Raw genomic sequence first — 21409 nt, 5'->3', positions numbered from 1 at the left:
GGGCCAACACTGCTGTTCTCATTTTATAAACATTAAATTATGAAATTGTTGAATAAGGTACCGGTGGCGGTAATTGTGATTGAAAAATAATAGCTTAGTGGCGATATTGACTAGATTAACTAAACATAGCCTACTTTGTCAGATTTGTCCTAAACGTATTGCAAGTTTAGCATGCAAAAATCAAATAGCAATTCAGGATAACATATTTCGGGAAAACCAACAGGAAAGACCTCTGATGTTATTTTCAATACACCAGGAAACAGCATATTATGCTGATTCAGTTAATGGAGAAAATTACCAATTTATTGCAAAGAATTTTTTGTTTTAATTGATGAAAAAACGTTTTCAATGATGAAAAAAGATTTGGGTTTATTTTGAAATATTGTAATTCCATAAGAATAATTGAATCAAAGTAACTATTTGTTGTGGATATTGCAATAAGTCAATATCAAGTGAAATTCTAATTGCAACTCTATATGCCACGTGTATTTATTTGAAGTTTCTGGCTCATTTGATACTTTTTTGAATAAAAATTACAACCAGTTGGTTTGAAGATCATATATAAAAAATTCTACGAGGTTCGAAAGCATAGAGATAATGTAAAATCATCAATTTGAAGCAATAAAACTAGCCAACTATGACTGAAATCCTGGAGTAGAAGTCCTGGAGTGTTATTTCCAATAATACATTTTAACATTATTGTCTTAATTTCTAATCGAAGTACAAGGTATGATTAAATATATACCAGTATAATCAACTGAATAACCTGCAGAATTTAGGCAAGAATATTTATATATTCTCTTCTTGTCATTAGGATCATAAACTACGAATTTCAAATTCATTCACTTAAAACAGATGCAGAGGTAAAATCAGAGATATGGATTAAGGTTGCTTTTAATAGTTACGGTAATCATGACATATTTCAAGCTATAAGTGGTTTAAAACAGTGTGGTTTCTGAAAATTGGAATATTTTTACAGTCATATATGATTTAACTTGCCTTGAGAAAGTATAGTGAACATTTTATGTATGTTTGACCAAAATAATTTTATGCCTATGGCATTGGTTCTCAAAATTTGCTATGTACGCCCCGAAAATTAACAGAATTGTGTTGTTATAGCTACAGTACTATATGGTTGAATATTTTACATATCGTTTTATTATAATGTTTTATTGTTTCCTATTTTAAATGCTGTGTATATAAATCAGTGAATTCATTTTTACCTTTCTATGTTGTTTACTTTCTGTTAGGTAGTGTCTGCCTCTATTGTTATGTAACAATGGAGATAATCCTAGTTGCTGCTATTTCATGAGCTGCAGTTTATTTATCTTCTGAGTTTAGCAAACATGTTTTTAGTATTCCGAAGGAAATGAAAATAAAAGACATCCCCCCAAAATAAGCCCTAGTGTTATTTTTCGAAAGAAAATTCAAATAAAACCCTGCCTTATTTTCAGGGAAACACGGTATAATAAAGTACTAGACATAGGGCTTTGTTCTGCAATTGAGTTGACAATTTGTTAGTTTGCAGACACAGTGTAGGATACACATGCCGCAAACCATTATCCATATTGTCAGTTTGTCTGGTTAAGATGACACAGTATCAATGTCATTATTTCATTACCAAGTTAATTCTGTTAGTTCTGTTTTATTTTAATCTATAAAGAAGATGTTTTGTAGGGCTCAGACTCTTCAGTTTGGAACAATTCCTCATTCTTGGTTTTTCAACTTATTTGGTAATATTTTATAGAAGTGCCTGAGGCAAAGGAACATATCTGTTCTTATAACATGAACTATCATCACTTGTGACACATCTTTCCCCTCAGGCAAAATCTGGTATTTCTAGTTGACAAATTTTAAGATGAAGACTGTAATTGCACTACTTGACTATGCCATGAAATTATTGAGCTTTTAAATGACTTATAGTATGTATTAGGCTTCAGTTAGAGTAAAATATTAGAGTTATTTATATCATATATATAACAATATAATAGTTGTCAGTTCATCCATGGTTACACTGTGTCGTATCGCAGGGAATATCATTATCGTAATCAGTGAGATTGTATTTGAGAATAATGATTCTTATATTATCTTAGCCATAGCATATTTTCATAACACCTCAATGTGAAAAGGTTTCTTCCATCAATGAATACTACACAGTTATGAAATACTGGTGCATTAAAAAAAGTTTTGAGGTTTTCAAATTAATAATGTTCGAGAAACAATATAACTCATTACCAGTAGTATGTCCTTGGTCAGATTAACTGCGAAATTACATTTCCATGTTCCAAACAGTATGTACCGTAAGTTTCTTATTTCAGAAGCAACCTAGTCAAAGGTCTAAAGGTGTTTCACAAAGTTGTGGTAAAAATTACAGTAACTCAAATAATCTTTGTAGTTGATTTGTAGTAATATAAATTGTAGACTTACTATTTCTTCTCTATTGCTTTTCAATTGGTGTATTATAGCAAATATGAATATTTTTTATTTAGTCTTATTAAGCCGTGCTTAAATGCTGCACATATTCACAAATTATGATTTTTAATTGTTGTGGCCAATGTCAGGCCTCATCAGGCAATTTACAGCATTGATCGAACACATTTTTTTGTGTGTAAATTGTTATGGTGGTTATGATTAGTTCTTATTAAACAGTAGAATGAGTTTATTCCTGTTTTACAACTTTAGTCTCCTTAGACCAATTTTATGCAATTGTTTTTGACATGCCAATTTCATTTACAGCTGATGACTTATATAATATAGGTTATGTGATACACCTGCAAAAACATACAGTCTGTAATTTTTTATTGCTTACTTGAGGTTTAGGAAATTTGAAGTTGTAATACACAAGATTATCATCATGTCTTCTGGGCTCATTCAACGGAAGACAGAAGCTACTATGGCTGCAGCCCAGATGAAAAAGAAAGAAAGTCGTAGTGATGACGAGAAAAGTGATGATGATAGGTTTGTAGTTCATTTTTATGTCTAGTTCATTTTGCCTACGTTATATCTATTGCATCAGAAATGCTCTAGCCAAGAATTTCTCAAAATTATCCCTCCACATATAGGAGGGCACAGAGCGGCATTGTGGAGGTCAAGAACAGATATTCACTAGGTCACCGTTCATGATAACTGCATTAATTTAGAGTAAACTGAGAACGATTTTTTTGTTTATTTCACCGTAATGCATTCTTTTGCTTTCATTTGTTGGCTTTTTTTGTGTTAAATTAAAATAGCTGATGGCAATAATAATTTCTAAATTATTCTTTGCATTTTCCTGCTGTTCATCAATTGAGTTGTTGATTTTCTTTTGAATTAAACACCATGGGAGATATATTTGCGGTAGACAAAGTGTTTTTTATTATTTTTCAAGTAAATATACGTCAGAAACTCAGAATGGTGTGTAAAATCGGTTAATCATAACCAGCCCTACTGATCAGCCATACAATCAATAGTAAGCATGTTCTTGTCGCTTATTAACACATTGCACCGATCGTGGATACTTATTAATTGTAAACAATAGCTACAACCTACTGTGCATTTTTATTTCATGTTCATTGTTCTTTATTTGAATGGTGTTGTATTTCAATTTTAACATAGAGACCTCAGACACCCATCGCTAGTTATTCTGTGTTTTTACTGACTGTGTGCATACTCTATTTCAGAATGTCTGATAGTGGGGACAAGTCTATGCGATTAACTTTAATGGAAGAAGTTCTTCTGATGGGTTTGAAAGATCGTGAAGGTTACACATCATTTTGGAATGATTGCATATCATCAGGATTAAGAGGTTGCATTCTGGTTGAACTTGCTTTGCGTGGAAGGATTCAGCTTGAAAGGCAACAAGCAAGGAAAAGAAAATTGTTGGATAGGAAGGTTCAGAAACATCTCTTCACCAATCTTTAGAAGTTTTATTTTTAATTACTCATTTTGAACAGATTTTATAGTAGTCATAGCAAGCAAGCCTGAAGTTGTACCACTTATTTAGGGAATTGAGGTTTAGGTATTAGAGTTGTTAGACTAAATTTTCTTTATATTGTTTTTTTACTTACCGTACACATTTTTTTACGCAAAACTCTGAATTCCAGGTACGATGTAAAAATGACGCACCTACTGGGGATGTTATCTTAGATGAAGCTTTGACACATATTAAGAAAGGAGAAACAGAAGAATCAGTTCAGGTATACATTGTTCTTTGGTCTAATAATATTTGAAAATATTTTACATCAGGATGCAAATTACTGGGCGGGCAACATTTGCGCAGGTGCTATTTTGAATTAAATTTCCTTCCGTTGGATATCCAATATATAGATGTCAAGCGGAATAAATACTAGAAATTAGAATACTCACAATTCCTTGATTTCACCTGAAATGTTCAAAAAATGTAATTGCTCCGATGAAAAACTTCCAGTTATACTAACTTTCATTTTTTTCCTGAAACAACAACTCCCAACAACGAAAAGAAGAGAATTCCTTCTTCGAATGGTCCGATGTGTATATAATGAACTTTGTATGACACCAGTCTATGAAGGAGCCCAGAGGATTTGTGTCTGCTTTATTCCAATATAGTGACATAGAAAATATCTCTATCAAGCATATTGTTGGCTAAATCAAACCACCCATTCCTAGTCGAAGAGGTGAACTAATATTCGAACTGAATGCCCGTTTATGGTAACCATTATTGAGTTCAATCGTTCCAAATTTGATGTGGTGCCAAATTATTTAATTTCAAGGTTTTTTTATACAGTTTTTTTTAAATATTATCCTAAAAAATTTGAGTATACTGAGTTACAAAAGAAAAGCCTTTTATGACTACTTGAATAAGATTCAAACTGTTTAAACCACAAGAAAGTACAGAGTTAGAATGTTACAAATGAAACCATAATTTCATAGAGAATTAATTTTACATCGCTTCTAACGTCAAAAACTACTCAAATAACCAGACCCCCTTATTGAAAACATATAGCACCAACTGCACAATATACACTTTTCATTTCGGTGATGAGTGGGTATTTGATAATGAAGATTATCAGATTCAATCTTGTAACTTTGTTCCGATGATTAATATTTTGCAGGGATGGATAGATCTGCTGTCTGGAGAAACGTGGAATCCTTTAAAATTGCAATATCAATTACGAAATGTACGGGAACGCCTTGCCAAGAACCTTGTTGAGAAAGGAGTTCTAACAACTTCAAAACAGAATTTTGTTTTATTCGACATGACCACACATCCTGTTGTCAATGATGATGTAAAAGCAAGCCTTCTAAAAAGAGTTCAAGATGCTGTTTTAACTAAATGGCCAAATGATGTTGAAAAGATGGATCGGTCAGTTTCTCATACTATAGTAACTTCTTTTTTACAGTGTAAAACATATGAAACCTCAAGTGATGCATTACTTTAGTTATATTTGAAAAATCAATCATGCTCACTCCTTTTTGCTTTCCTGCTAATCAGTGATTTGTGTTGTTGAACTTTGTGCCAATATTACTGGTTGGGTGAAACTCTGGCGGTTTACATGATTTGTAACTGTATGTGGGTGGGAAGCCCACATAAATAACAAATTCCTCTATTTTATTTTCGCGAAACCTGGTTTTGTTCGGCGCATCGTGCACTTGATTACTGTACTCTGCGTGCTTTCGTAGGTTTGAATCACGTGGGCAATTATCACACACGAAAGAATTGCTGCCGTAAGGCACGGTAGTTTGCTTACCTTATTGGTCGACAAAATACGGCCGGACGCTCCATTAAATGGACCTTTCCCCGACCTTCAACCCCGGAAAATTCTTTCTATGCTTTACCATTTTAAAATTTTCGGTGCTTATTTTAAGAGTGGTTTCGCGAGTTGTCGCCTGTAAAATGGGGTATTTCAAACTATCATTCGAATACATACCATTCAACAATCTATTTTTTTAAATTACCGGTAAAGAATTTTAGCCTAGTCTATCACAGCTATTTTCACTTTAATTTTTGATTACTACAATTAAACTGAAACTCCTAGGAAGACAAAGTGATCATTGAATTATTTGATTTTTATTTAAATTTCCGAAACACAACTAAAAACAAACGAATCTAATTCAAAAACAGAGAAATTGAGGTAATGTTTACGACCACGCCTGAAAATCTGTCTGAGCGAAAAAAGCGTCTGAGCGGATGCAAAAGGGGGCATTGTTACGTTTATTTTTGCATCTTGCTGATTGACCAATGTCACGAAGTAAACAAGAAAGTCTATGCCCGGGGAAAATCCAATACGCAGACAAAACGACGTTTTGACAATGAATTGATTTTATTTATAATCTACGCTCAAGAGTAAATTACATTTTTTACGTAACAGAATTTATCGTGAGACACGTTTAGACTAAATTATAGCATATCCTAACAATTTAGTGAACAGCTACTCGTTTAATGAGCCTATAATTTAATTATAATTAGGCAAATGACAACACACAGAAAAGTTGATGCTGAGTGCAGGGGTTCAATATCGCAGTAAATATTCAAATATATTGCGATGCAATGAGGAAATAAAATTCATATTATATTCGAGAGAATCATCACTGCCTAATTTTTGTAAAAATGTATCTTTCTAAGGAAAATTTTTATCAAAATTTTAAAAACCATGCGAAAATATTGTGCGAACAATTATTTTCGAAAATGAACATTACAAAGAACAAGCAAAGAACTAGGATTAGTCATGCCCATTTAGAAATTGTTCCTTGGCGTCGTAAGGCTATTAAGCGTGATGCAGCAACAAGACAGTGTCACATCAAATGCCATTGTAATAATTTTTTTAATAAGACGACTGAGTTGAGTTCATGAATTGTCGCAGTTTTTGCGCGCTGTTCCGTTTTTAACTTTCAAAAAATATATGCGACCCGCAAAAGACTATCAACCCCTAATTTTGTCCCGCGAGCGACATAAAATTTGCCGACCCCTGGGCCGTAGCCGATAGTCAATCACGGCTTTTGCCACATCCGAGTCCAGGAATCTAAACGAATGGCTGATTAATTCTATAACCTGGAGGCCATGGTACGATGAGGAATCGATGATGAATTTTACCGAAAATCTTTATATATAATGTATTTTGGTACAGGTCATCAGGCTGTATGGATGAATGAGATGTACGGAAATCATTATTAAAAGTTCGAGAAAATTAAATTTGTTTTCATTATTTTAATGTGAAATGGGGTGAATTTAGGACGGCGGTTTTTGAGGAGGTAGAACCCTGGATCCTTTCATTTCCGACCTCTCATATGGTGAAAAAGGGATTTTCAGCCGTGCTTCTATTATTATCAAAACAAGAAATCGCCTTTCCATCAGTAAACGGGGTGATATTAGATTGTGTCTCATTGATGTGTCTCATCCATCTCATTGAAAAACACTATAAAATATGATTTGTCTTCTTATTTGGTCTGTAATATATTCGTTTCTGACTTCACATTTTTTTGTAGTGCTAGGGGGCGATGAAGTTGTATCACTGGTCCAGTTGAACCACTGGTCTAAATCACATTTTGGCCTGTAATGATTTTATTTTCATGCTCCCTTTAATATTTTTATAGTAAGTGTTTTTGTTTTCTCTCAACAGTCGTACACTTGCTCTGCTCTACTTGGCTCATTCCAGTGATGTTCTCGAAAATGCGTTTCAACCTTTGTCAGATGAAGACTACGACACTGCTATGAGAAGAGTTCGCTTTTTGCTCGATCTGAACCCAGAAGAACAAGGATTACGGAACAGCAATAATGAGTTACTATGGGCAGTTGTGGGAGTTTATTTAAAATAAATTTGAAGAATGCACACACACAAAAATTTAAAACAAATTCTTGCGATAATGAAATGACTCGTATTTCGTCCGTAACACAATTGTTTATATGAAACTTGGTCCATTTTTATATTATCAATTGGAAACTAATCGTTTCCTAGCTTCGAATCGTGGTGCTGTTTGATACTTTATCATTATTCAAAATGATGTGAAAGCAAAATATATATTTTATTTCCAAGGCGAAATCGACCCATCGCTCGTTACAGCATCTTAGGATTAGTTCCATTTAGTTGGTGTTTCTCAATCCATAAACCTGATTCCCCCAGATGTTGACATTGTATTCACACCTTTTTCTTACAAGGTCTTAAATCATTATCGCTTTGTTGAAGTATTTTTCTTCAGTGTGGATATTCAGGTCAAAGCAAAGGCTCAGTGAAACTAATCTCATAGGAGCAGCCAGATGGTCGAAATATTGAGGAGCATTGCCTTAAATCATAAGTCACACATTGTAATCGAAATGCCACCATATTTATATCCTGAAATCACTTGAAAAACAGTGCTGCAAAGTAAATTACGGTAGTTATTTTTGTGTTGTACATTGATACAATGTCATATACAGCTTTCCAGTATGTATTATATCTGATATCTGTTTTATAGGGCCAAAATTAAAACTTATTTTATTTATTGATGTAATTTTTTTATGTTTGATGGAAAGTGAAGTTGTCTTGTTGCTGTTTCCAAGAAATATGAAACAGTATTCACAGATTGCATTCTGTTTAAGCAAGGGGTCGGCAACCTTTTGTTGCTTGCGGGCCAAAATAAAGGTTGCAAGTCATTGGCGGGCCGCACATATTTTTAGAAAGTTGAAAACCTAACAGATGCTACTTTTTATAATAAAAATGAAGCAGTGATACATCTCTCGAATAGAATATAGATTTATTTTCTTATTGCATTGCATTTTCGGCGCCATTGAACCCTTTGCAACAACTTTTCTGCGTTATGTTCCCAATTGTCTAAATATAATTAAATTATATAGGCTGATTAAACGAGTAACTGTATTTTATACTTGTTAGAATATAATATAATTTAGTCTATACGCGTCTTACAATGAATTGTGTAACATGAAAAATATAATCGTCAAAACAGCTGTTTTGTTATTATAATTCAGTGAAGCGTCACGGGCTGGATTATATTGCTCCGCGGGCCGTAGGTCGCCGACCCCTGGTTCAAGCTATTGTACAAAACATTTCACTTGAAGTTTCCAGTTGGAAATTTGAATGTTGAGCAGTGGTGTATCAATCAATATACAGGCATCACATGTGATAACTTTGCATTGACTACAAGATTTCAACAAGAATAAATTTTCCTATAGACAATATATTCTAGTTGTCCACATACTCTTACAAAGACATCATTTTTGTTATCCATTTATCGGTTGTATATAGACTGCAGTGCATCACAATGCAGGGATATACATATATGTATAGTTGGGATTTATGGAATTGTTTGTAATTCATTTAAATTGTGTCGAATCATGATATATCCACATTTTACTGAAAAAGCATATCCTACCAATTTGTTAACATCTAGCTTGTGTCATGACAATGGCAAGATAATGAAATGAATATATACATTGCAACTCATCTTTATTCCAGAGTTTGACTGAACTTAATTGGGTTTAAGTGATTCAATTATCTTCATTTTGGCGATGATGAATCCGTTTTTGTGATTGGAATGTTGTCCAAATAAAGTTTTTAGATAGGAAAACCAGTGCATGCTCTTGTTGATATTTTTAAATTCTTTTAACACTAATATAATTTTGTATCCGGATGATGTAAAATGTAGATATTATGCTAGTACAAATCTTTTATTTAACTTTCCAAACGCTTTATTACTCTTTTTGTGCCTCTCTTCGCTTATTTTCTGTCCATGTCATTGGATATTCTGAGCTATTTGTGGTATGTACATTGTAGTGTTGTGTTTTTTCACTGGGTTCGATTGCAAAAGTAGGAGACTCGCCATCGTACATATAATAAAACTTAGTTCAGATATTTTTGTGCATTTCAAGTATGGTGTTTAGTTTTTGCAACTTATTTGTCATTGGAATCAGCGCTAGTAAATAATTCTGGTATGTTGTATTTTTGCCCACCCTTGGTCCATCATTGGTTGTGTTTTTCTGCACTTGTAGTTAGATAAAAATTTGCTTTTGGAATATATGTGTGACATTATAAGTTACTGTTCTGCCACATGCCTTTTATTCAACATTTTTAATTAGTGAATTGAAGCACAGCTATATCATCCTTTTATTCAAACAGCACATTGGCCTACTCTGTATTGTCAAAAATTAATTAATTGAAACAGTGTAAAACTAAATGCTAATACATTGTATTTTAACGGTATGCTTTTCAGCTTTTTTATGTTGTTTGGAACCCAGCAATATGCATTTTTTCCTTTCGAGAGAATTTTTTTTCGCATTAATCTGATGGTCTCTACAATTCACTTCTCTTTCTCTCATTTTGAAATTGTAACATGACGTTCCTGACATATTTAGATATTTATGTTTTGAGAATTCAACAAAAGGGAAGAGCGAGATTGTGTTTGAAAATGAGGATTAGTCAATTTTTGTCTTTTGAGACAAAAGTTCTATAAACAAATATTTATATTCAAAACTCTGAAATTCTAGCAGAGTCAACAGGCAAGCTTTATACTGCTCTTTAAAATAATTATGAACAATGTTAATATGTAATTCTTTAATTGTACAATTGTATGTTTTAACACCGATGTACAGCCAAAGTATGCTGTTACCGTATATTTTGTACAATTCGCGAATTTACAAAACCTTTGGCCTTAACGTTTTTATCCCATTAATGGTAGACAATATATAGACGCTTCATTTTACTGTATATTGATGATATTCTTGTTAGGCATTTAAATAAAATGCTCTGCTGGAATGATTCTTTAAATACTCTTCAGTGACTTAGGAGTTTGAATTAGTTAAGTCTTAATTTTTTCTTCCAAGGGTTCCTGTTGATGAATAAAACCTCAATCCATTGAGGTTGACATGTGTATATATATATATATAAAAGGTGAAAATATTTTGTGTAAAAAGAACTGTGGAGGGCAGATCATGAATATGGCAGTGCGGCCAGATGTTAATAAGCCGACTTTTAATTTTCCCATTTTACCCAATATAGAAGAAAATCCTTTTCATAAAGCGGATGGATCACAGAGTTATGTGGCTTGTTTTTGGTCAGCAGTTTGGGTATGAGAATGGTTGAACAGAATTTTTTTTACATGCACGCGGTGCCTTATCAAGAGACCTGTTGCCCGATGGCAAACTCGAGATTTATTAATTTTGGCTCGAACTAACATCAAAGGTATTGTTAGTTCAGAGATACTGTGTAGCAATAAACATCTATTTCCTGAAAATATGTTCATGTGAGACGCGCGTGTGTATGCATACGTTTATTAGTTGATACCTTTCGCGCCTTTGTGGCAGCAAACTCGTCAATCATGAAACTGGAGTGAATTTCATGGAGAATATGCACAAAAATGACAACACACCAAAGACAAAGAGTCTCTGAGTCTGACCCGTAGAGGATAGTGCAACGTTTTTAATTCGAGCCGAGAAAATGAGCGTTCCCTAGGTTAAAATAATAGCCATCAGTGACGAGTGAGTCCACAAAAAAAATCCAAAACTTGCGTAGTGGGAATTAAGGTTAAAACTCCGGTCGTATACAACTATTCGAAAACAGCTGGCAAACCAGTTGTTTCTGCAAATTTTTGCTGTAATTTTTATGAGACTGCACCTTTTACCAGAACGGAAACTGGAAAAAAATTGAGTTAAAGTCAATGATGTTGTTATTATCATAATATTATATATATACTGTATATATATATATTGGTAATGTATGGAAACTTTTATATATATAACGGCATCTTTGTAAAACTTTTTAACACTTTAAAGCGACAAACAAAATTGGGCAAAACTATAGGTTCTTCGAAACTGTGCTGTATTCAATGTAACAACCCTGGGGCGTGTTGCAACTCGGCAAAACGCTTTTGGGCGATATTGAGAACGCCGCCTCGTGAATTGCCCCGTATTACGACTGTTTTTTTTTTATTTTTTTATATAGAATCGAGTCTTTTCCTGAAATTGCTTTGAATCGATTGGAATGGATGTTGATTCGAATCGCTTCAATTAAAAATTAGGAAACTTACAGCCATACCAACAATCATTTCAATTTGGTTTTCGAACATCGACTCGACACCAATCAGAACACGAACCGCTGATGAATGGCTGAAAACTTGCCAATTCGATTTTTCGGAGGAAAGCTTAGTTGACAAATGGTGTCAATGGAAGTCCTATCTTTGAATTTCTGCCTGCCCGTCATCCCCTCAACAGCGACAGGAGCGATTTCTCCACTAGCATGAGCCACTCAGATGTGAAAGCGAGCTACTTGGTGGCAGTAATAATCGCAGCACGATCTAAATTCTAAGCCATTCTTAGGCGGAGAATGAATTGTTCGGATTGGACATTTTATAGAAGAAACTTCAGTTGCGAAAACGGGGCATTTTTCATCACAGTCATTGGCGCTTGGCAAAAGCATCGATATCAAGTCTGCTGCTCAATTGGAAATCTTCTTGCGAGGAGTTAATAATGATTTTGAAATCCCCGAAGAACTTGCAGCCATTGTCTCAATTAAAAAGCGCGACTATAGGCATTGATTTGTTGGAACAGGGTGGTCCAAGGTTGTCGGCTTCGCGGGCCCCACCATTATTTTTGTATTTTTCGCGGGCCACAAACAGACGAAACAGTGCAATACAAAACATGCAAAAACCACTAAAACGTGCAAAAATCTTACTATATCTACATTTAGTGTAAAATTTCAAACCCTTCATAACGAAGAAAATACCGTTTTAGATTATCACCGACCCAACTTGCAGACATATCAAGCGAGCATTGTGGTATTTTTCAGTCAAATATCTGGTTGAATTAGTCAATGACATTAAACAACATGATGCGCAACTCCGCCATTTTTGGCCGAAGATCGTATCCGATAGCACGCTCCAATGCACATACTTGACGAGACGAAAACGAGCGGATGTGTGCTGCTTTCAAGGAATAGCACGAATGGTGTTCGTGCCTGCTTTGACAGTTGTTGTCGATTTTAATGATATTTTGTAAAGTTGAGGTGAAAGAAATTGGAAATAGGTAAGGTAAATACTATTGTTGTATATCACACCCGGGCATCGCACTGTTTAGTACATGTGGGAAAGCCAGCTTTTGTCAAATACTACGAAGTTATTAATTCAGTACGGTACGTAGTTGTCCATTTGCCGAAATTGCATATTTACTTACCCCTTATGGTTTCAAATAGTTCATGCACCTCCAGTTAGATTTTTTAATCAGTGAGGATATATACTCATTGCTGTAACATACTATTGCTCAATAACTTTTATTTGCGTATTGAATCAAAGGGTTAACAAGTTCACCTAACATTTTACTCATACCGGTCTATATTGTATAGTCTGATCTCTCAAGTATAAGAATGCTTGTAATTTTCTAACTAAACCCTTTTATTAGTTGGTTTATATACCATATTCAGTAAAACATATTTTACATAGACATGGGATATTGGATTTATTAGCTTTTCCATTCTAAATCATATAGACTGCTTTATTTATTCTTAACGAAAATTAATAAATCTCCTCTCTTTCTTCAGATGTGAATGTTGTGGAAAAACCTGTCTAGCATTGTGAGACTCCTGCAGCACAAGCGGCAATAGCAAAAATAGTAAGTATATCAATCAAGAAATTAAGCCGACATAAAGCAAAACTTTCAACTATTCGTCTAATCTCAATTTCCTATTATTTATTCACAAGACAACTGTAGCAGAAGGGGAGATATCAGAAGTCTGGCGACATATCAGTGACAGTGTGATTCCAAGAAATATAATTAGAATACTCCATAAATGTTTGCAATAGAAGAACAACCTATGGAGGCATGCAAATGCATTTGACCCTCCGGTAGAGTTGTGTATGGCCCCTACATCCTGCAAGGCTTGAGGAAAATAACTAAAAATTCCAATGCGTAAGATTGCATGAGCGGTTTTATTTGTGAAAAAGCACAAAACATGCCAGGCATACTTAAAACAGCTTTGAAAAATGAAGATTTCGGGTCACTCACTACACCTGTGTTATAATTGGTCCATCAACTTTTGGTAGTACTGTAGAGGAAATTCAGGAAAGGGTATAATCATGATTCATGATAAAATACTGGTATATATTTTGGACAACTTCAATCTAGACCAAACTCGCGGCCCAGAGAACTTCCAGTGCGGCCTCGAACGCTTAATAATAATTGTAAAAGTATTTTGGAAGTTTTTTTATCTAAATGTAACAGATTTTTCAAACTTTTTAAAGTGAAATTGAATATTCACACAGAAAACAAGCTAGCGAAAGAATACTTGAATAAAACACTTGAGTGATTAAATTAAACGCAAAGTACATGAAGAAGGTGGCATTTTCGAAGAAAATGGGAGTTGCAATATTTCTGCATTTCACAAAAATTCTCTGAAGCACATTGTTTAATTTGTCATATTTCCATCAGTACAATGAAAAAACACAATAAGCTTAGCAGTCAATATGACAAATTCGAAGACCAACTTCGAACAGAAAATTTCCATATGTTTGTATATTAATATAATTATACAACTTTTTTGTTACTAAATATCAATAATAATTCAAGCAATCCTATGCCATGCAATGTGGCGCGAAATGTCTTGTCGTAAAAATCTGTCATTTGTTTTTTACTGATCTATACATGAAATGATAAAAGTAACTTTTTTGCATTACTGGAATTAATTAAACATTCGCAAAGATCCAGATTAACCCATGATCATGTGACCTCGTTAGTTAGAGTTGGTACTATAAAATTATTTCATCCTGGCCTTAGTATGCTGGTGACACAAAAAAGATGCCAAACGTCAGGACAAATGTAATTAAAAAACATTGAGTTTATATTGTAGTATTTTTGTTAATTTTAGGTTCATATATTTAGATTAAGTCATTTTTTTAGTGTATGTATTATTCTTTCCTTATCCAAAGCTTGTTCAAAAATGATTTTGATGGTTGTACATAGAATTTTATGATTTTTTGTAACAAATACAGTAACTTGCAATAATAGTGGAATGCAAATAATAACATGAAATTGCATTTGAAATTAAAGAAAATAATAAAACTTAATCCAACTGTTTAGTTGCATCCTAATATATGTCACAAACTAAAACTATCTTGAAAATATCTTTCAAGTATACATTATCAAAAACTGTTTGCGGCCCTTTTTACAATTTCCAACATGCAATGCGGCTCTCGAAACCCCATGAGTTTGACACCACTGATCTATTCTAGACAATTCAAGCATTGCTTTGGGAAATAATATCACTTCAATTAAATTGAAAAAAATCTTGCCGTATTAAATACAAAATTGTTGCTATCATAAAGGTAAACCAATTCAGCCACTGGGAATATATTGGCCTTCACAAAGCAATGGAGGCAAAATTGAGAGTTCATGAGCTATGAACTTTTGTTCTTTTCTTTGTCTTGAACTTTTCATACTCCACAGCCCCTATTAATTTTAATTTTAATTACCATGTGATGGTCATACATATCTTTAACTTGTATTTTCTGTAATGATGTATTATCTCAATGTGTCAAACTTTTAATTAGTGTGCATATTTTGCTTCCAGATGACATAAATGTATTGTCATGTTTATTACCTCAGCTTGGAGTATTGACAAGAAAAAAGTGCCAGTAAATTCTTTGTTATAATCAGAATTCACAATTAATAGGAATTATAAACAGCCACCAATCAATGAGAATTACATGCGAAATCCCTCACAATAAATTTGTCCAAAAAATTCACCTACTAAGGCAAGTTCGATAGGTTCAAACTTTGTGTTATGGAATTGTATCACAGCACCGTTAAGAAAAGTAAAAACAGTTTTGCTGTTTTGTATGACACCCTCTTTAAATGAAATTTCAATGTTTAAGCGCAAACATTAAAATTACTACCTTTGAACTTTGTCATTATCTGCAAAATGTCCCACACAAATCTTTACGCTATCGCGTTTGTAATCTTCTCTGATAAAAAAAAAGTCTATGATGTCCATTTTACTCTTTACAGCTTGTATGTCATTCCAGCTTTCCAAGTGAGCAAAACTTCTTAGATATAGAGACTATTTTCTTACGTTACAGGCGCAAAAAGGCAGGTACTAAACGTGAAGAGGACGCCGATTAGCAAAAGCAAGCGGAAAACGGTCGCGAAAGGCGACGAGAAATATGTGCATTGGAGCGTATCATGAAATACAATCTTTCGCATGTAGTCTTATGGAGTGACGTCAGAGTTGCCTATCATGTTGTTTAATGTCATTGAATTAGTCAGCTTTCTTTTCGGACCTCCTGAAGTATGCGCACAACCTGAACTCTGGTTGTGTACCAGGTTAGGGTTGAGGTAATGCGACATCTTGGTGCGCATACTTCTGGAGCACCTTCTTTTCAAACTCATGTATACAAAACAAGAGAGCTGTGAAAATATATGGACAATTTCAAAGCAATTGGTCAAGTATTCGAAGAAAAAAGCGATTTCGTCATGACCAAAGAGAAGACTAACAAGAACAACAACATACTATTAAACGATCGTTATGTACACCGACGTGTCCAATAACTTATTAATACCTGCAGATTGATTGATTACCGAATTTTACCTAATTTGAGATACAGGGGGGTAATTACTAAATTTTCTGACATATAGGCAGCATTTTTGTAATACTGTTTAGGCTGGTTGCAAAATAAAAACCGGCAGGAATTATAATGTTCAACCTTAGCATTAATATTTAGTTATCGGACATAGCCAGCCTATGCTAATAGATTTCTCATTCGATTTTTAGTTTTCTATATGACGCATATTTTGTTAGCCTATATTCCCGACCAAAAAAAGAAAACCAGTTAACAATTTAGACTAGCCAAGCACATTATTCAACTTAGCCTGTTGCCTCAGCTAGCCACAACACCAGTAAATTCAGTAAACACCAGTAAATTCAGGGATATAACAATATGTCAAATAAATATTCTGGTCAATATTTATGACGAAACAACACAAAATGTAATTGTTTGTTTACTCTCCCGCAAATGCAACGCGTGCCTCAGATAATGAAGCGGGCTTGGGTTATGGCGCCCCGTTAATGAGTGGGAGACAACAGGGTTTAGCAAACTTACTCCAACTCAAAGTAAAGTCGGGAATGACACCATTATGCAGTTCCATTGCAGAATACACCAAAATGGTCCTTGTGTTAAGTCAATAAAAATGCCATGTCAGTTATCAATAAAACTTCATTCGTTCCAAACGAGTGCGCCTGCGCCACAGAGAGTTTCACAAGCTACTGCACAGCTTGGATGCAGACTTTGATGACATTCCATATTACACCGTGGTCCGATGACTGAGTCGCGGAAAAGTGCTGAAACAAGTGTTTGAACTCAAATATGTAATACAAGCTCTCATGGAAAGTAAAGAAATAGTATTGCTGAATTCAATAACGAAGAATTCCACCTGCTGCAGTGCGATTAGTAAAAGCGAGTATTGAGTTGATGTTTTGCTCGCGTGGCCCGCTTTCAAAATATGAGTTATATTCTTCCAGTCATATCCTGAAGCACATAGATTTACACTCCTATGCTCTGATTACTCTGAGCCATCCCTAGAATCCGGTACACTGAACTAGCTACTACAGTTTGCAATTCAGGCTGAAAATTAACTTATGACCGGCATTTAAAAAGACGATAAACAATTCTAAATGTGCACAACATTTGAACAGTACTGATAATAGCTAATTCCATGATAAAAATGAAAATACAACACTAAATGAACTGCGATGGCCATGCACGCAAACAGCAACATGGTCCCAACATTAGCTCACTGTTCAGCTCAAAAACATCCAACCAATCCCAATCCCACAGTAACAAAACCACAAACAAACATCCCCGATAACCCACCGGAGACCGAAGGCACTCCCACAGACACAAGACACCCAAAATCCAACCGAAAACAACCACACTGTACCGGTCACACGCTAACAGGCCACACCCAAAAGAACAGATTGACAGTGTTACAGAGCCCCCAGTGTCCCCAATGCCAAAATATCAAATTTGAAACAATATCACATGACATCATTTAACAGATAAAACAAGGGCCGTCACACATATAAATAGATAAATCTCGGTTACGAATGCGCGAAATTAATTTTAAAAAGGCAATGGACAATGTTGCTTGTAAAATCACTTGGGATATCACAACTTCAAATTTATTTGGTGTATGTATTCTTTGCCTTGTAAATAATTTTATGTTTATTTCTGGTCTGTCAAAATTAGCGTTCATTTTCTAAAATATTTGCATTAGTAAAAGCGTAACATTTCCGAGAATAAATACACAATGTTCCAGTCATCAAAGTTTGCTGAAATGTGTATCTTTGGTTTGAAGAAACTCAGCTTTCAATTTGAACTACTTACTACAATATGTCGTTTGAGGTTTGAATTGTCGAAAGATAGCTAATGCATAGGGGACACAAACAAGTGCTGCTCATATTCGTACAACTGAATGGGAAATTCTGAATGAACACGTACGATGATTTGCAGTTGATTTCGACCATATTTCATGATTAAGTGATAGACCTGGTTCATTTAATATGTGAATATATACGGTACACACCGGCTGACAAAAAATTTGAATCCCATCACTACACACACATATAAAATAATGAATAAACACATAGTTTTGGTAATTGACTGTGTAGTAACGATGCGGCGTCGAGGTCGTGTTACCAGGAGACTGTTACCACCGATACAGTCACATAGGTAATGAATAATCGTACAAGTTCAATATTTTAGTAAATCCTCCACATCTCAAGAGTGGTACATCAGGAACAGTCATATGCTTCTCTAAATACACTAGCCCAGTGGTTTTCAACCTTTTTCGTGGAGCGGAACCAATATGAACATTCCAGAAGCTCGAGTAACCCCTGTTCAAAAGTTTAACCGTAAATATATACTACTACGGTTTAACTGCTTTTTATTGTCTGAATTACAATAAAATATGAATATATATATATATATACATATTTATAAAAGAAAACCTAATATGTACCGAATAAACAAAATGACCTTTAAAATGTGGCACGTGTAATAGCTGAAACCTTAATAAGTATTTGATTACATTAAAACAATATACATATATTAGGTTATATACTATATAGGCCTAGTATAAACCAGAGGTGGGCAAGGTTTTTGAACCAGGGACCGAAAATATTGCCCACCTGGTATGGCGGGCAATGTAAGTGAACAGTATGTGTGACATAAAAAGTCACATTTTATATAACTATATTTATAGCGCTACAAAGCAAATGCGAAAAACTCAATTTAACCGCAAATTCAACAGATTCCTTGAAATATTTTAAACTAAAACAGTAAAGTTTGGTGTCAGTTTGGTTGTGGTAGCATCAGGCGGGCCAGATTGAATTACCCAACGGGTCGAATTTGGCCCACGGGCCGTACTTTGCCCATGTCTAGTATAGACTCTCGAATTTGAATGGGAACTTGGTGAAATCGGAGATGATAGTTTATTCTCGCTTGTGTCGCGGCGGTATACCGAAGAAATACCGGACGAGAGGCCGTGGTTCGCCATATGATTATGCCGTTTTATTGGCTTTCCTCTCCCGGGGGATAAATACTTAAATGAATCCTATCCTATCCTAAAGAAACATTGAGATTTGAGAATACAAGATATGAATTGGTAATCGTACGTTGGCCATGGTCCCTGATAATTTAAACTACTTCTCGACTTCCGTACTCACTGGGACAAATGTGAAACATACTACTGTATCGTAGTCTCTTTTTGTTGATGTGAAATGGTATGAGCTATTTTCGCGAAAGCCTCTTTCAAAAATTATTCATTATATTAAGTCGATTAGTTCCAAAAATGAGCGTTAGAATTTACCTATCTATTTTTCGTGGGTGATGGAACTATTATTTTGGAACATGTAACCAAAAATTTTCAGTTTGTCTTGATTTTTTGTCGCGAAAAAATTATTCCCGGAAAGCGCAAATATGACGGACGATACCGTAATATGTGAAACCCAATTTATGAACGTACACCTGTACGACCCACGCTTTTCTCGACTTCCATCAGTTAGTTGGCGATCTGTGTTCTTTTCTCGACTGCCGGTACTGCAGCTCTGGGACTCGGTTTGTTTATTGGTATTTAATGGCATACCGGTACCGGTGGCAAATAGTGTACACATTTCAGAAGTTTATAACCGTACCTGTACCCGTACAGTCAGACGGTAATGGTACTGCATTAAGCCGGTTAAATCATCACAATCAGACAATGCGACAGCGTAACAACGGTGGAGTACGGTACCGGTAACTGAATGGAAGCCTCCAATTACAGTACGGTACCGGTACTGGCTTACCCTGTCAGGCTGTTAGCCGTGACTCTTTCATCTGTCTGGCTGTTCTTCATACTGCTGATACTGTGGGACTGCCAATAATTTCTGAATTTGTGAAATATGTAACTGGTCTCAGATGATAAAATAGGCCTACTAGAATTCTCGAACCACACATGCTGACATGATCACTCCCCACCTGCCCAACATACATTCGTCTGTCAATCCTGCAGTCTGTTGGGTGTCTATTCTCTGATTCCTGTATTCGCAATTTCGAATCTTGTGTTGGATACCGTACTGGCATCAGGATATGCGGATATGGTAGCCTAGTTCATGCTGTCATCACACAGTACTGCCTTACCGGTACGGTACTTACGTTACGGAGACATCATCACAGCAGTTACGGAGAAAAAGCTGAAGCTAGGAATGTACAAAATGAATCGCATTTCTGAATCAATTCTAAATTTATTTAGTTCGATGTAGGTACCGGTAGTCTATTTGGTTCTGGAATAATTTAGTATAGTTTCAGAGTTTTGTTTCCGGGATAATCATGTAAATCCTATTTGCCATGGCATCTGATGAACAGAAGACCCATATAATTATTATCTGAGAAATTGTTTCATGAACATATGCCAAAAACAAGACTTCAAGTACCCACCCATTCCAGCATTTGCCTATTTCTGTATTTAGACTAAATTCATTTATAGAATGTATCATTTTGGACATGAAGTTTTACAGTAGACTACGACAGACGACAAAAAAGTTTATTAAAATATGTAAATCCTCTCCTATCCTAGATTTCTGAGAATGATGTGGAATAGATAACCAATTAATCAGTCAATGATTTATTTTCAAACTCATTTTATGTCTATATAAATCTGTACATCAACTTGTACCACACTACAGAACAATTTACAGATTTATGACTCAATTTAGAATATATTCAATAATTCACAGCTCACGCTCATTATTAACATAAATTTAAAATTGTATGGAATGGTGAATTATTGAGTTATGGACTTATGACCATCTCTGGTAAACATGGAATTGCTCAACACAGCATCAAATGATCAGTGTCAATTGAATACGCAAAACAATTGTGTAAACTTTTATTGAAATTTGATATCCACAGAGTTGATATATTCATAACTTATTTAGTTGATTGT

The 21409-nt window shown here is 34.7% G+C and overlaps 1 protein-coding gene across 1 annotated transcript; it reads left to right on the top strand.

The window, feature by feature from the left end:
- Positions 1-2721: 2721 nt before the first annotated feature.
- On the top strand, positions 2722-10700 carry LOC120341875 (Golgi phosphoprotein 3-like). Its single transcript, XM_039410433.2, has 5 exons — positions 2722-2958; positions 3660-3870; positions 4083-4175; positions 5070-5320; positions 7575-10700. The coding sequence occupies exons 1-5, from the start codon at positions 2855-2857 to the stop codon at positions 7768-7770; spliced, it is 855 nt and encodes a 284-aa protein (XP_039266367.1). The 5' UTR covers positions 2722-2854; the 3' UTR covers positions 7771-10700.
- Positions 10701-21409: the final 10709 nt, after the last annotated feature.

The sequence above is a fragment of the Styela clava genome, chromosome 3 (assembly GCF_964204865.1).
Source record: "Styela clava chromosome 3, kaStyClav1.hap1.2, whole genome shotgun sequence".
In the NCBI taxonomy this organism is placed as follows: Eukaryota; Metazoa; Chordata; class Ascidiacea; order Stolidobranchia; family Styelidae; genus Styela; species Styela clava.
The sequence above is the reverse complement of the archived record's forward strand: the minus strand, read 5'-3'. Positions and strand labels throughout refer to the sequence as shown.